The following is a 16,360-nucleotide window of genomic DNA, read 5'->3' on the forward strand; positions in this document are numbered from 1 at the left end:
ATTTGAAATAACTTTTTAAAAAACTAGTTCTTTACCACAGATAGTTTGAAAAGCACTGTTAAAGAAGCTTTTCTTGCTGGAGTAAAGACTTAAATGTAAAACTCAAAGCTATAAAAACTCTAGAATAAAATCTAGGCAGTACCATTCAGGACAAAGGCATGGGCAAAGATTTCATGATGAAAACACCAAAAGCAATTGCAACAAAAGCAAAAATTGACAAATGAGATCTAATTAAACTAAAGAGCTTCTGAACAGCAAAAGAAACTGTCATCAAAGTGAACAGGCAACCTACAGAATGGGGGAAAATTTTTGCAGTCTGTCTATCTGACAAAGGTCTAATATCCAGAGTCTAAAAGGAACTTTAACAAATTTACCAAGAAATAAACAACCCCATTAAAAAGTGGGCAAAGTACGTGAACAGACACTTCTCAAAAGAAGACATTCATGTAGCCAACAAACATGAAAAAAAGCTCGACATCACTGATCAGTAGAGAAATGCAAATCGAAACCACAGTGAGATACCATCTCACACCAGTCAGTATGGAGATTATTAGAAAGTCAAGAAACGAGATGCTGGTGAGGTTGCAGAGAAAAGGAAAGCTTTTGTACTGTTGGTAGGAATAAATTAGTTCAACCATTGTGGAAGACAGTGTGGCGACTTCTTAAAGATCTAGAAGCAGAAATAGCATTTGACCCAGCAATCCAATTATAAATCATTCTATTATAAAGATACATGCACATTTATGTTCATTGCAGCACTATTCACAATAGCAAAGACGTAGAATCAACTCACATGTCCATCAGTGATAGACTGGATAAAGAAAATGTGGTACATATACACCATGGAATACTATGCAGCCATAAAAAGAAACAATATCATATCCTTTCCAGGGACACAAATGGCGCTGGAAGCCATTATCCTCAGCAAACTCACACAGGAACAGAAAACCAAACACTGCACGTCCTCACTTACAAGTGGGAGCTGAACGATGAGAACAGAGGGACACATGAGAAGGAATGACACACAATGGGGCCTGCCAGTGGGGAGAAGGGAGGGAGAGCACCAGGAAGAATAGCTAACAGATGCTGGGCTTAATACCTAGGTAATGGGTTGATCTGTGCAGCAACCCACCATGGCACATGTTTACCTATATAACCTGCATATTCTGCACATGTACCCCGGAACTTAAAAGTTGGAAAAAAAAAACAAAAACCTTTAACAGAAAAAAAGAATATTTTCTTGATTCAGAAAGTGTTCAGCTTCCCTCCTCCCCATATTAGTTTCTTTTTTACCATGTATATTTCTGCCAGAGTGAGCTCCTGGGTATTAATTTTTAGCCAATATGTGATACAGGAGAAGGCAGACTTCTTTAATTTAAAAAAATTAATTCCCTAAATAGCCATCAAATTACTCCCTTGTAAAACCAAGTTAAAGAGCTTCCAAGCTTAAAACTTTTAAAAGAGAAATGCAGTTTTATAAAAGGTAATTATCTGTTTTTAATCAAAGTTTTGTTTTTGCCAAAATATTATATTAAATTTCTATTATATGTATTAAGCCAGTGTAGCAGACTAAAACTTTAGGATTTAAAAATGTAAATAACTAAATAGAATTAACTGTTGAATCTATTTATGTCAGGATGCTTGACTGAGACTACTCACCAAGTAAGCCTAGTAGAAAATGGCCTGTTAGAAAATGCATGAGCCCGTAAGTCAGCCAGGCTGACAGGTCATTGCCCTGGACTTCCGTCATCTTACCTATAAAATAAAGCTGCCTATGAAATGAAGGGGTCAGCCCAGATGAACCCTAGGGCCTTCTCCATTTCTAATATTCCATACGTCTGTGAATTTAATTCCATAATAATTTTAAACTACTGTATTTTTTTTTTTTTTGAGACAGGGTCTTGCTCTGTTGCCCAGGCTGGAGTGCAGTGTCGTGATCACAGCTCACTGTGAACTGCTGAGCTCAAGTGATCCTCCCACCTCAGCCTCCTGAGTAGCTAGGACTTAGAGGTCTGCAACACCACTCCTGGTTGGTGCAAAAGTAATTGTGGTTTTTGCCATTAAAACTAATGCAATTATTTTTGCACCTGTATATATGTTTGTTGGTTTTTGTTTTTTTTTAGACAGGGTTTTGTTATGTTGCCCATGCTTGGCTTCTGTGTTTTTAAGAGCTGCATGGATGACTCCATTGCATACCATAGTTGAAAGTCATAGACCAACAGGCTAGGGAGCTGACTGGGCCAATAGAAGAAAAAACATGGGAGGTCCAATGTAGGTGAAGGAACTCAACAATGGCAAAAGAAGTGACACATTCTAACATGGAAAAGATTGGGAAAAGATGGAAACAACTCATAGCTTTAAGTTGAGATGGTAACAGAGATGTTACTTTCCATCTTGACTACTTGTTGATCACACGAGGCTGAGGGTTAAGATGTTGGCAGAGAGAACCAAAGATTTATAAACTGACCCAAGAAGGTCTGAGGCCTTTTTGTCTATGGATATTTTACCCTGGCATGCACACTCGCACGCAGTGTTCTCATTTGGCCTAAGAGTGCCTTCTACATTGTAAGGACATCATCATATACTTAGAAGGTTTATTTGATTTTAGAGTTGTACCAGGGCTCTTGGCTTGACAAAGAGAGGTAAAGTGATTCTGTCTTCATCTATGCCACTCTTTTGATCTTTATCAGATATTACCTGGCTTGTCTGGAGCCAGCCTGTAAGGTCAGGTGGCCTTTGTCTCCATAGTTCCAGGGTTTGGTAAAGCATCTTACGGCACTAAGTATTGATTGAACGTCTGTCAGTGACCTCTGCAAACTCTGCTTTTGTTGTAGGAAGCAGTACAGGTTTTGATTAAGCACTCAGCTGATGTCAATGCAAGGGACAAGAACTGGCAGACCCCTCTTCATGTGGCAGCAGCCAACAAGGCTGTCAAATGTGCAGAAGTGATCATTCCCCTGCTGAGCAGTGTCAATGTCTCCGACCGAGGGGGGCGCACAGCCTTGCACCATGCAGCTTTGAACGGCCACGTGGAGGTGGGTATTTTTATCATTCAGAATTGGAACGCTCCCTCCAGGCACTTTCAGCCACAAGTGGAAACTGATCTTCTTGCTGAGATTTTAAAGAATGTGATGAAAACATTTGTACACCAAACCTTCAGCATCTATATCATTCTCAACTTTAGAGCCACAATGAATTGAAAAAGTAGGCTGTCACTTCAGTCTTTTCCTCTGACACACATGACACAGTTCCTGCTCTGACATCATATTTCTACTTTGTCAGAACTCCAGATCTCTGACCTGCCTTTAGATTTCATGTTAATTTGGCTCAGATCACCTGCAGGCAGTGAGGAGGCCTCACCATTACAGAATGTATGCTTGATTTCCTTGTTGGTTATCTTTCAGATGGTCAATTTACTCTTGGCCAAAGGGGCAAATATCAATGCATTTGACAAGAAGGACCGGCGTGCTCTGCACTGGGCAGCATACATGGGTAAGGATTCCATGCATGGAAAGCAAAGTACAGATAACCTTAACTAAATAAGCCACGGGTCTCTTGTTGACCATGTAGGTTTTCTCCATTCTGACTTCTTTTCAAGTTTGGGTCGCAATTGAATGAAGATTTGGTACATTTTACTGGCATGCATAGTGTGCTCTAGTCGGGCAGTTGCTTTGTCAGATATTTATTTATCCTACAAAGAAGAGGAGGAATGAATCATGGCTTGGGCCTCTTTGAATGTGCTTCAGTCTGGATTGGAAAGCTGCACAGATTGTGCTTATTTTAACTTGTCATGGCAGTAAAATAAGGTGTTTTAAAAAGAAAGAGCACTGGCTAGGAAAGCAAGGACACAAATTCCATTGGTCTTTTTAAATTTATAAATATTTTTGAAAGAAACAAGAAGAAAGGAAGAAAAGACAAACCTCTGGCTATTTTATAGGTGAAGGGCACCAGAAGTACTGAGGATTATCCTGATAGTCCACTGACAACCAAACTGAAGCCTGCAGCCCTCATTTCTGCCCGCTTGGGAGAGGTCACATTTCTATGTTTTTCCTTTTCACTTTTGTTGGCAAATCCCACTGACAAATGATAGATCTCACAGTTTATTCCAAGTGTAGACTTGTGGGAAATGAAGAACTAAGATATTTCCTTTGTGTTTCTAATTGGAGAACATCCTGCTATTAGAAAAATAGAATTCTATCAGCACCAAGTTGTAAACAACCTGAATACCCATCCCCAGGAGACTGTTTTGGTAAATTCTGGAAGATCCACACAAGGGGACCCTTTGCAGTAACTACAGTGATGAGTCCATGAGTGTTTATTAACAAGATTCTGTGATATGTTAAGTGAAAGCATATTATAAAGCAGTATAAATAAAATAATTCTCATTTTCATTTAAAAATCTGTGCAATAACAAACCTGGAAAATATTATATGCTAAAATTTTAATTGATTGTCTCTGGGTATTTATGATTGTGGATGATTTTGGTTTTCTTTTAATACCTTTTTGCCTTTCTGAATCCTTTGTAACAAACATATGTGCCTTTTATCATCGCTTTAAAAATTAACATTAATTATAGGGAGAAAGAATAGGTTGGGGCAGGGATGAAATAAAGTATGTGGCTAAAGATGGGTCTGAATGAATCCCTGTGCTTAAAAAAAACAGAATCTTAAACTTTTACAAGCGTTAGCATGTTTTTTAAAAAAAGTTGACATGGATTTTCGAGTTGGCTGAAGCATATGAAATGACTAGGTGGCACCTGCAGGACTGGAGCCTGTGACTGCGGGAGACAGCTGTGTAGGTCGAACACACACTAAGCTAGTGTGGATAGGACTCAAAGAGTGCGAAGTTTCAAGCTTGTTCTCTGCTGATGTATACACAGTTAAAGCATTTGGATAAATGACTCTAAAGAAATCAAGTCATTGTTTTGTGTGCTATCAGGATACAAATAGGAATAATAGGCAAAACCAGGGCAAATAGCTTAAGACAGCACCACTAATAATTGAAAAAAAATTTTCTATATACAAGTCTTGGGGAGAAAAGAGTCAAATTTTAATAAAACAAGCCAATACCTCCCCCGACTCCAACACACACACGGAGTCCTGGAGTCAGTACTTGTCTTCTACCCTTCAATTTTCAGCTGCATTTAGAGCAGTGATCCTGAAGCACTGAACAGTCTTCAGTGCTGAAAGAAAGGTCAAATATGCTTTTTTGTTTGTTTGTTTATTTATTTATTTTTTGATACAGGGTCTTGCTCTGTTGCCCAGGCAGGAGTGCAGTGGTGCTATGTCGGCTCACTGCAGCCTCCGCCTCCCAGGTTCAAACGATTCTCGTGCCTCAGCCTCCTGAACAGCTGGGACTACAGGCGTGTGCCACCACACCCAACTAAGTTTTTAGTAAAGACGGGGTTTTAGTAGAGTATTCTTAGTAGAGACAGGATTTCACCATGTTGTGCAGGCTTATTCTATATATGGTGAATTATGGAACAGAGTAAAATATTGTAGAAAAGAATGCTAACAGGAGCTAAAACTAGAAGGGTTTTCTGTTTGGCCTCTAATTCATGAGGATACTTTTAAGTTGAGCCATATGAAATTGCCATTTTTGTGGGTCCAAATACAGTTAAGCAGCAGTAATTTTGTATGATTAAACAGTAATCTATGGTCATTTTCATTATTTTTTTTCTTTTATCAGTTTTTCCTAACTGAATTGTCATTGTTAAACTTTTCAGTGAGGAATGGCAATTGTTTTCAAAAGCATTGCTTTCATTTTAACACAACATTTTTTAAGGCTCTCTACTGATATCTTGGCAAAACCTCACCATTATTCATTAGCATGGTAACAGGCATCACCTAGATCTCCTTGAAGAGAAGGCTCATATGAATCATCTTTTTTCTTCCCACAGCATTTACATTATGCCTGACTATAGGAGGTACTCAATAAATATTTGTTGAATAGCTGCCATGAATATTTTCCAGTTTTTACAAATAACTCAGCAAAATACTGGTGGCAATAAAAGCTAATGGTGATAATTTAGGTGAAATGAATCAGCAAATTGTCCTATAAAGGTTAACGATGTTTTCTGCTGCTTTGTTTGTAAAGGCCACCTGGATGTTGTGGCATTGCTCATTAACCATGGCGCAGAAGTGACCTGTAAGGATAAGAAGGGTTATACCCCTCTGCATGCTGCGGCCTCCAATGGACAGATCAATGTTGTCAAGCATCTCCTGAACCTGGGGGTGGAGGTGAGCTATAATGAATGCATCACTGCATGGCCTGTGTATTTGTGAGATTTCTGTTATTCTAAAGTTAAATCCTGTTTGCACTTTAATTCAAGGGCAGGGGAGTTGTTTTCTAGCATCCTGTCTTTTTAAGATTTTGTGGGCAACTGGTAAAGGGCAGTGGGGGCATACACTAAGCAGAGGAAAACTGGAAACTGAATAACTTTCTATATCAACATAGATAAATATATAGACATGTAGATTCTATGTAATATTTATTAACCAGTTGTTTTTAAAGACTGGCCAAGGTTCTGCATCCCACCTTCCAAATGTAGCCTTCTAAGTCATGACTTACAGCAGAAATGAATGAGTAAATGGCAGAGACAAACATCAGCAATGTCTGTTCTTGAGCTGGAGAAGTCAGACTGCTGCATTCTCCTTCTGCTGGTAGAACAGGAGCAGTGGTGAGGCTGGAACATCCTGTCCCCCAGGAAAGGAAAACCAAGTTGCTATACAACCATAATGATGAAACCAGGCACCCAGGGCAGGTCTCAGAAAGCAATAGGGGGCCATGGACGAAACACACCTCCTGACGGCTCTGCTACTAAAATGGAACCTGGTGAGGTGTCAGGCTCCAGAGCAAAACAGATATTAGGTTCTGACCTGCCTTCTGTGTTTAGGCTCCACAGCCACCTCTCCTGCCATCTCCGCAGCCACTACCTGCTATCCACTACCATTTCTTGAGGTTTGCTGTGCCCCAACCCTAGAGTGTGGGACTCTTTTTGTTCTCTTCTGATTTACTTCTCTTTTGGTGTTTTGAAAGCAGCTTTGCCCTTCACCTTTTATCCCTTTGTTAGCTGAAAAATACCTCTCCCCAGGATGAAACTTCTCTCTCTCCAGTTCATTTTTTGCCACATTGACATTTTGCTGATCTTTACCATGGGGTGACAAGCATTCCCAAGATGACCACACTGGGGCAAGAGTAAGCTCTGAACAATTATATTGACGGATGGCTATTTCCTTTCTCTAGCCACAGCAATTATGCTTTTTGTGGAAAATGGAGTAAACTGGCTCCAATGACTTGAATCACCCTGTGTTGGACTCTTTTGCAGATTGATGAAATCAATGTCTATGGAAATACAGCGCTTCACATCGCCTGCTACAATGGACAGGATGCTGTGGTTAACGAGTTGATTGACTACGGTGCTAACGTGAACCAGCCAAACAATAATGGGTTCACCCCTTTGCATTTTGCTGCTGCCTCCACTCATGGTGCTTTGTGTCTTGAATTGTTAGTAAACAACGGGGCAGATGTTAACATTCAGGTATGACACTCTTGGTCTCTGTGTTGAATGCCTTTGCATTGAGCTTCTATTTGAGCAAAATCAACTGCTGCAAATGATACCATGTTTTAGTGAGTTGGAACCCTGAGCACTTTGACTCACACAGCCTTGTCCTGGATTTGGAGGCCATAAAAAAAGTTGTGTGGAAGCTGAGGTGGGTGGATCATGAGGTCAGGGGTTCAAGACCAACCTGGCGAAGATGGTGGAAACACCATCTCTACTAAAAATACAAAAATTAGCCAGGCGTGGTGGCGGGTGCCTGTAATCTCAGCTACTCGGGAGGCTGAAGCAGAGAATTGTTTGAACCCGGGAGGCGGAGGTTGCAGTGAGCTGAGATTGTGCCACTGCACTCTAACCTGGGCAACAGAGCAAGACTCCATCTCAAAAAAAAAAAAACAAAAAAACAGGTTGTGTTATTTTTATCCAGGAGTGGTGGTATCAGCTGAGAGGTACCAAGGCTCCAGCCGTGTGTTCTTGTTAGCTTAGTGAATGTGTCAGGACAAATACTGGATCTCTAGGATGTTGACTTGGCCCAGAAGCTAATACTGAAGTGAATGTTGAGCTGATAGAGCAGTGCTGCTAAGAATTCAAAGGGAGGCCTAATAATGATTGTGGGCCTGTTTCCAACTCCAGTGTGGGTTTAGAGCTTCTCAGATACCTTCTTCTTTTTTTTTTTTTTTTTTGAGACGGAATTTTGCTCTTGTCACCCAGGCTAGAATGCAATGGCGCGATCTCAGCTTACTGCAACCTCTGCCTCCTGGGTTCAAGCGATTCTCCTGCCTCAGCCTCCCCAGTAGCTGGGATTACAGGCACCCACCACCATGCCCAGCTAATTTTTTGTGTTATTAGTAGAGATCGTGTTTCACCATGTTGGCCAGGCTGGTCTCAAACTCTTGGCCTCAAGTGATCCACCTGCCTCAGCCTCCCAAAGTGCTGGGATTACAAGTGTGAGCCACTGTGCCTGGCCAATACCTTCTTAAAGCAAACCCCAAATAGTGGCTTCAGTGATGTAGCACTGAGCTGGTCATCACAATCATTCCTTTATTCCGCAAATTTACTACAGACTACCCAGTGCCCTCTGTTTGGTACTGAAGGAGTGCTCCAAGATGAGATTCAGTCTCTGCCTTTAAGGAATTTATAATGTAGTAGGGAGATAACATGCCCTCAGGTAATTATGAGCAAGAGAAGATATGATGAGAAGAGGCATAAAGCATTGCAAACTGTAAGAAGCAAGTGTTGACCTGTTTTTTGCTTGGGAATAAGAAATGGAGATCGATTTTGAGCAGAGACTTGGAAGATTGATGTAGTTGAGTTGAGGAGGGATAGAGATAATTTGAGAGAGAGTGTTCCAGATAGAACAGCATGAGCAAAAAGGGGTGGGAATTCTGGATAGGAAAACCTCTAGGTAACTCGTCAGCTTGCCATGTGACAGCTAACCAAGGGGAGCTTATCACACAGCATTCATAATTTGGGTGACATCACTTGAATGCATTTAGATTGTAGCAGAATATCCTAAGCTGTGCTAGGAAACCTTTTACTCAACCCAGACTTCCCTTCTTCCCAGCACACAGGGCTCCTGAAGTAAGGTCCCAGTGTATTCTGTCTCTGGTTTTGAAAAATACGATTTCTAAGGTGTAATTTCAAGAATATCACATCAATCTATTTTAATAAGCTTCTCTATTCACTATTAAAATCTTTTATTTTTTTCATAATTTCTTTTTTTTTTTTTTTTTTTTTTTTTAAGACGGAGTCTCGCTCTGTCGCCCGGGCTGGAGTGCAGTGGCCGGATCTCAGCTCACTGCAAGCTCCGCCTCCCGGGTTTACGCCATTCTCCTGCCTCAGCCTCCCAACTTTTTTATTTTTAATTGTATGACAGAAAGGAGCCAGAAATGAGCTGAAATGTGATTTGACCAAGGAAGAGGACTCATCTACTCGCTGATTTTGAGCCCAGGGAGCTTGGGCCTCTCCAGGCTCTGCAGGCCACTAATAATTCTAGGGGCCATATGATCAGACCTGAGCATTAAAAACAGTAATCTGGTCACAGAACACCAAAGGCAGGAAACATAAAGGAAAATAATCGTATATATGACTTCCAAAAAAGTCTTAAATATTTATATAACAAAACAACAACAACAAAACCTCTAACATGAAATTCAAATAAGAACAACTTAGGGAAAATTTTCTTCAATATACATGATAAGCAAATAGTTAATATGCTTGATATATAAAGAGCTCATACAAATCAATAAGAAAAAGTGATCACTACTAGAAAACATGGAGCAAAAGTCAGATCACAAGCGAGAATAAAAAGTACATTAAGCTTGTGAAAAACTAGTATTACTGGTAATTAGAAAAATACAAACTAATACAAAAACGTACATTTGTGATAAAGAATGGCAAATATCAAAATGGCTAATAATACCTAGTATTATTCAATGAAAAAATAAAAATGCAATAAAGAAATATCTCATTTTTTAATGCTAAAATGTTATGGTTATGTGTGTAGATGATGCAAAGAGAGAGAAAAATCTCTGGAGTATGTACCAATATGCTAGCAACAATTATCACTGCAAAGAGACAAAATTATGATTTAGGTCGTCCTTCCTTCCTTCCTTCCTTCCTTCCTTCCTTCCTTCCTTCCTTCCTTCCTTCCTTCCTTCCTTCCTATCTTCCTTCCTTCCTTCCTTCCTTCTTCTTTTTTTTTTTTTTTTTGAGATGGAATTTTGCTCTTGTCATCCAGGCTAGAGTACAATGGCAGGATCTCAGCTCACTGCAACTTCTGCCTCCTGAGTTCAAGTGATTCTCCTGCCTCAGCCTCCCGAGAAGCTGGGATTACAGGCACCTGCCACCATGCCCAGCTAATTTTTGTATTTTTTGTAGAGAGGGGGTTTCGCCATGCTGGCCGGGCTGGTCTCTAACTCCTGAGCTCAAGCAATCCACCCACCTCAGCCTCCCAAAGTGCTGGGATTAGAGGTGTGAGCCACCATGCCTGGCCTTTAGGGGTTTTTTTCCTGTATTTGCTTTTGTCTTCTGATTGTGAAACAATGATAATTTTAAAAAATTATTTTTATTGTTATTATCATTATTTTTTTGTTGAGACAGGGTCTGGCTCTGCTGCCAGAGGTGGGATCTCGACTCACAGCAACCTCTGCCTCCCAGGCTCAAGCCATCCTCTGGCCTCAGCCTCCCGAGTAGCTGGGATTACAGGTGTACACAACCACACCCTGCTAATTTTTGTATTTTTTGTAGAGACGGGGTTTCGCCATGTTACCCAGGCTGGCCACCAACTCCCGAGCTCAAGTGATCTGCCTGCCTCAGCCTCCCAAAGTGCTGGGATTACAGGCATGAGCCACTGTACCTGGCAGAGCATGTCATTTTTATATCCAGAAAAACGAGAAAGCTATTTTCACTTTTGGAAAAAAGAAAAGCCAGGTGTAGCAGACTTAGAGAGAGCTGATTAGTAGATAACTAGAAATCAATAAAACTGGCATTGGTAAGAGATAATAAGGGAACAGGGGAACGGGGAGGAGCTGACTGAAGGGAGAGGCTTTGGAGAAAGACAATCAGCAAGACTTGGCGGGACATGAACTGGAGGAGTTGAAGACTAATGTAAGGATTGAAATGTGGCAAAGAGGCCAGGCGCAATGGCTCATGCCTGTAATCCCAGCACTTTGGGAGGCCGAGGTGGGTGGATCACCTGAGGTCAGGAGTTCAAGACCAGCCTGACCAACATGGTAGAACCCTGTCTCCACTAAAAATACAAAAATTGGCCAGGCGTGGTGTCTGACACCTGTAATCCTAGCACTTTGGGAGGTACAGGCAGGCAGATCACGAGGTCAGGAATTTGAGACCAGCCTGACCAACTTCGTGAAAGCCAGTCTCCACTAAAAATACAAAAATTAGCTGGGTGTGGTGGCACGCACCTGTAATCCCAGCTACACAGGAGGCTGAGGCAGGAGAATTGCTTGAACCTGAGAGGCGTTGGTTGCAGTGAGTTGAGATCCTGCCACTGCACTCCAGCCTGGGCAACAGAGCAAGACTCTGTCAAAAAAATAAAATAAAATAAAATAGGAAGGAAGGAAGAAAGAAAGAAATCCAGTGAAGAAAGGTGGTACAGCAGAGTAGTTAAGTATTCAGTTCTGGGGCCAGACTGCCTAAATTCCAATCCTAGCCTTGACTTTTAGTATCTATATAATCATAAACAAGCTCTCTGTGTGTCTCAGTTTATCTGTGAAATTAGGGAAACAATAGTATCTTCTCCATGGAACTGCTGTGAACATTAAACAGCTTTATCACACATAAACCATGTAGAATAATATCTGCCACATGATAAGCACTAGAAAAATAGATGTTATCATTAATGTTCCTTAAGAAGGATGTCAGGAGGAAGAGTAGGCTTAGGGAGTTAAACCAATACATTTAGTTTTTGAGAAGCTGATTTTTAGGTTTTGGTATAGCCAGTCTGAGAAGTTCGATAGTGTAAAATGTGGTGTTCTAGCATGAGAGACTGGTAGAGAACAGAAGAAAAAATGTAGGTTGCTTCATTCACGTAAAGGTGATTGTTGAAACCAGGAGAAAGGGACGAGACCGCCCAAGGAGAGAGTATGTAATGGCACGAGTACAGAAAGTGAGACAGCCCTTTACTCTTAGGATCAGGAGGAGGAGAAAGAGCCAGAGAAACGGATGAAAAAAGGAGTTAGAGGAGACAGGAAGGAGTGTCATGTTTTCATGAAGGTGGAAAGCAGACAGAAAAGAATGGGGCATCAAAGAGACCAAGAAACTGTCGTCCGAGGTTGGGAAGGAGTCTTTGTGTGGGGCTGAAGTCGCTGAGCATGGTGTTGAGGGGGCAGGAAGCACACGGGTGGCCAAACTGTCAATGTTCCCAAAACTGTAGACATCTGTCTTGCCATCCTGGTGTCTGAAGGACATCCTGTGAATCCTTCAAAGGGAGGGAAATTATTGGAACTTAAGGCACTCTCTTTACCAACCTCCACTTAATTAATTCACGGGGTTGTCTGATGCGCTTCATTCCATCTGTAAAACATGCCACCGATGCTCTTGGTGCGCCCAAGACCTGAGGCTAGAAGGCTACTCTCTGGCACAGCTGCCTACTGCTTCCAGTTAACTGACCAGTGGTCAGTTCAGATTGGAGAAGGGACTTCAACTGCTGTGATACATTGGTTTTTACAGCCCCTTCTTCCCTTCCACAAATGGAGCTGAAAAGCATAATTCCTTAGTTTTAATATTTATTTTTTGCCTGTGGACTGCTAATCATAACTCAAATATAAGAAATGCCATTTTAAAACTCTGAGATTTGGGTTCATTATGATTGAATCTGTGTAAATAGGATTTTGAATCAAATCTAGCCTTCATTCTCAGTCTCCCTTCATCTATTCTGTTTGTATCCTCCGATTTCCTAATTCTCTTTGAACCCTCCTTAGTTATTCCAGATCCACTCTGGATGCATGGATCATCTAACATTTCCGTAGAGCCATCCTGTCTGACTCTGGAGGTAGCTGTCTAATTAAAGTTGTTATCTCCCTGTACCACATTGCTCCTTGGATTTTGAAAGTGTTTGTAGATTGCAAGACAATTTGTATTTGTTTAGATTTTCCAAAGGTTGAGGGAAATAGCATATTGAAATGCAGCCAGTACCTACCCACATGTTCACTTTGTTTTCCTCTATTCTCACAAAACAGTAAAAGTTATGTCTTCATGAGCAATTAAAAGATGGATGGGAAGAGGAGGAGGGATGTGTGTTCAGCCTGCATTTCACAGTTCCTCATTTTACTTAGATTGATTGACTCTGGCTCTGTTTTTTGACTTCATAATATGAGTTTAATTGTGATAAAATAAAGATATACTTTACTGATACAATAATCCACTGATGGTTTACTTGTAATTTGTAAATAGGTAGAACATGAGAAAGTATAAAATATTTTTTCTTCCCCATTAGAGACCACATTGTAATTTCTGTAGCATCTCAAGGCTCTTTTAGTAAGCTTTCAAAGTAAGCGTTAAAGAAGGCACTAGACATAGAGCTGTGCTGGATACGACTTAGAAAGACAGACTCAGAAATTGCCATTGCCAGGTTGTCTACCTCCTGGTCACTGACATTTAGCCTGTGCATGGTCTCAGTTCTTTTCTATCTGTGGGCTCTTAGATCATTTAGCTCTAAGAGATGGGAGTTGAAACATGTCTGCTTGAAGTGGATCATTTCCCTTCTCTGTATGTACCAGGACCAAATTATGGAATAGGTTGTGTTGGAGAAGTTGAAGGTGAAAACTGGAATAGGCAAGAGTAGGCAGTGATAGGGACAGAGTACTTAGAACTTTGGAGAAGTGGGGAAAAGGAGAGGAATGAGTGAGCCAACCACATTCCGTCTCTCTTGCCCATAGAACCATATGAAACAAAACAAAATAAATTGGACTATGTATGGCTTTTTCACACCAGTATTTTAGATGGCTCTTCCATTGAATTAGGAAGACTTATTGGGTTTCTCACCTTATTTGACCCCACCCCTAACCCCAGGTTGGACTTAGTGTTATCCCATAGAGGCTTTATTGCTCTGTAGTAGGGCCACTGAGCTGCGTGACCCCAGGGGTGTACCATGCCACAAAGAACATTATGCTTTCAATACCCTGGGGAGTAACAATGTCTGTAAATTTAGGGAAGGTATATGGGATATTGGAAGATGAGGAAAGAAGGCATTAGGAATAAAGGAAAAAAAGAACAGATTTCTGAGGAGACTGGTGGTCAAGAAAATATAAACACTCCTTTTAGTTCAAAGATTAATCTTCCTTAGGCAATGCTGAGTTCTGCCCTGAAAGAGTACTAATATCTGTCATAAAATATTTTAATCCTCAGTACTTTTCCTTTATGACTTGATTATGCCTAACTCAATAGAAGCGCTTCTTGCTTAATTAAATGGATTATCAAAATAACAAAAATTTCAAAGCCCTAAATTCTATGGGAAAATGTAGCTAGAAAATTGGAGGGAGACTAGAAATTAAGAAAAAGATTTTCATAAAAGCTTTGAATAGATGGAAGAATTACACATATTCTCTCTTTTGAGAATGCAAGGAATGTTTTATCTTTGTGTGCAGTTCTAGGAATAGTAGCAACAGCCAGGACCCCTGCATGATAAATTTCAATTTCTCAGATCATGAAACTCAGTAGGGTTCCCTAGTCTCAATTTTAATATTCTGAGTTCTAACTTTTAAGGGCTAAATAAAAAGTATTACCCTTTTGAGTTTCATTGGTTTTCAATAGCTTTTTGAAATAATGAGCTCCCTTTACACGCATATCATATGAACAAAGCTGCCCCAAAATGGCTGCCATGATACTCTTAATGCTTCCTGTCCCAATTTCCCCACCTTATCTACCTGTTTCCCTATGTGAAGAAAAAAATATCAGCTGTAGCCTGGACTCTGGCTATAAATGAATCCAGGCAAAGATATGCGAATATGGATGCAAAGCAATTGTCACCACTGATCATATGGCTGTTCTTTGCATTTTACCTAACTTTGGTCATCTCCATTTGCTTGTCCCTTTACCAAAGGCACAAACACTCTCAGAGAAAAGAAGGTTGTGGTGTTTGCTATCCCTGAAATGGGACTGGCTTTGCCCACCACACATTTCAGAGATCACTTCTGCTTTGTCTCTCTGCCTGCAACTTAGATAGCTACCACCAAGTTGGTGGTTACCCCTTGGTAAAGCCTTTAAGCTCCTTTCTAGGCATGGAAAATTGCTTAGCTAAATAGTGTGAAGATATTTTATAAATGCTGAAGTATTTATAGCTTTAGATATATTTAATTAATAATTACTTATGGTTTCATATTAAGAGGAAGCACTGGAGCAAAATTTAAAGAAATAGCTCCACCTAGGGACAAGTTAATGCCAACTCCACAATTTCTGCCTTCTCTCTCCTTAGTTATTTATCTTGAAGTGTCATCACTTTTTAATTGGAAGCAGGTGTTTTAAATCCTTATTCCAAAGTAGTTCCCAGGTGTTTCAGTCCTTAGAACTGTGTGCAGTCCTGACAACTAAGGCCTAGCTCTGGAATCAGATAACTTTTAGGAGCTCTCCTTCCCGGTGTGTCTCATGGTCAGCGATGGTGTTGTATCTTATTCTCTTGACTGCTCCTGTTTTTCCTCTAAAAGTATTATCAAGCTTCAACTCTCCTTTCTCAGTCTGTTCTGATTCAGGTTATACTCATATAAGATGGAGAGAAGATCCTATTATTTCTTTTCTTCCCACATCTACCTGAGAACATTGAATTACAATGATATATGCTTTTTTTTTTTCAATTAAGATGAACTTACTGTTCTAATTAAATTTTTTTTCTTGGCACAGACTATGTGTAATCCCTTTTTTATTTCTAAGAAATAGACTTATAGAATATAATAAAATTCTTGTGTTAAAACCTTGGTTTTATAACCTATTTCAGCCCACAGTCCAAAGCAGGGGCTAAAAATGGGACCCTCTTACCCCAATTGTAGTTCAGGGTTAAGGTACAGAGGTAGAGAATTCATATTTCTTTTTCTTTTTCTTCTTTCTTTTTTTTTTTTTTTGAGATGGAGTCTCGCTCTGTCACCCAGGCTGGAGTGCAGTGGTGCAATCTCGGCTCATTGCAAGCTCCGCCTCCTGGGTTCATGCCATTCTCCTGCCTCAGCCTCCCTAGTAGCTGGGGCTATAGGTGCCCACCACCACACCTGGCTAATTTTTTGTATTTTTAGTAGAGACGGGGTTTCACCATGTTAGCCAGGATGGTCTCTATCTCCTGACCTCATGATCCTCCCG

The 16,360-nt window shown here is 40.5% G+C and overlaps 1 protein-coding gene across 7 annotated transcripts in view; it reads left to right on the plus strand.

The window, feature by feature from the left end:
• Nucleotides 1-16,360, plus strand: part of ANKRD44 (ankyrin repeat domain 44) — a 346,841-nt gene that overhangs the window by 181,360 nt on the left and 149,121 nt on the right. For all 7 annotated transcript variants that reach the window (XM_050750689.1, XM_050750693.1, XM_050750692.1 and 4 more), the window contains exons 5-8: nucleotides 2,835-3,035; nucleotides 3,405-3,492; nucleotides 6,097-6,239; nucleotides 7,328-7,540. In XM_050750689.1, the coding sequence (XP_050606646.1) occupies nucleotides 2,835-3,035; nucleotides 3,405-3,492; nucleotides 6,097-6,239; nucleotides 7,328-7,540 (645 nt within the window). The remainder of the gene's footprint in view (nucleotides 1-2,834; nucleotides 3,036-3,404; nucleotides 3,493-6,096; nucleotides 6,240-7,327; nucleotides 7,541-16,360) is intronic.

Source organism: Macaca thibetana, chromosome 12 (genome assembly GCF_024542745.1).
Source record: "Macaca thibetana thibetana isolate TM-01 chromosome 12, ASM2454274v1, whole genome shotgun sequence".
In the NCBI taxonomy this organism is placed as follows: Eukaryota; Metazoa; Chordata; class Mammalia; order Primates; family Cercopithecidae; genus Macaca; species Macaca thibetana.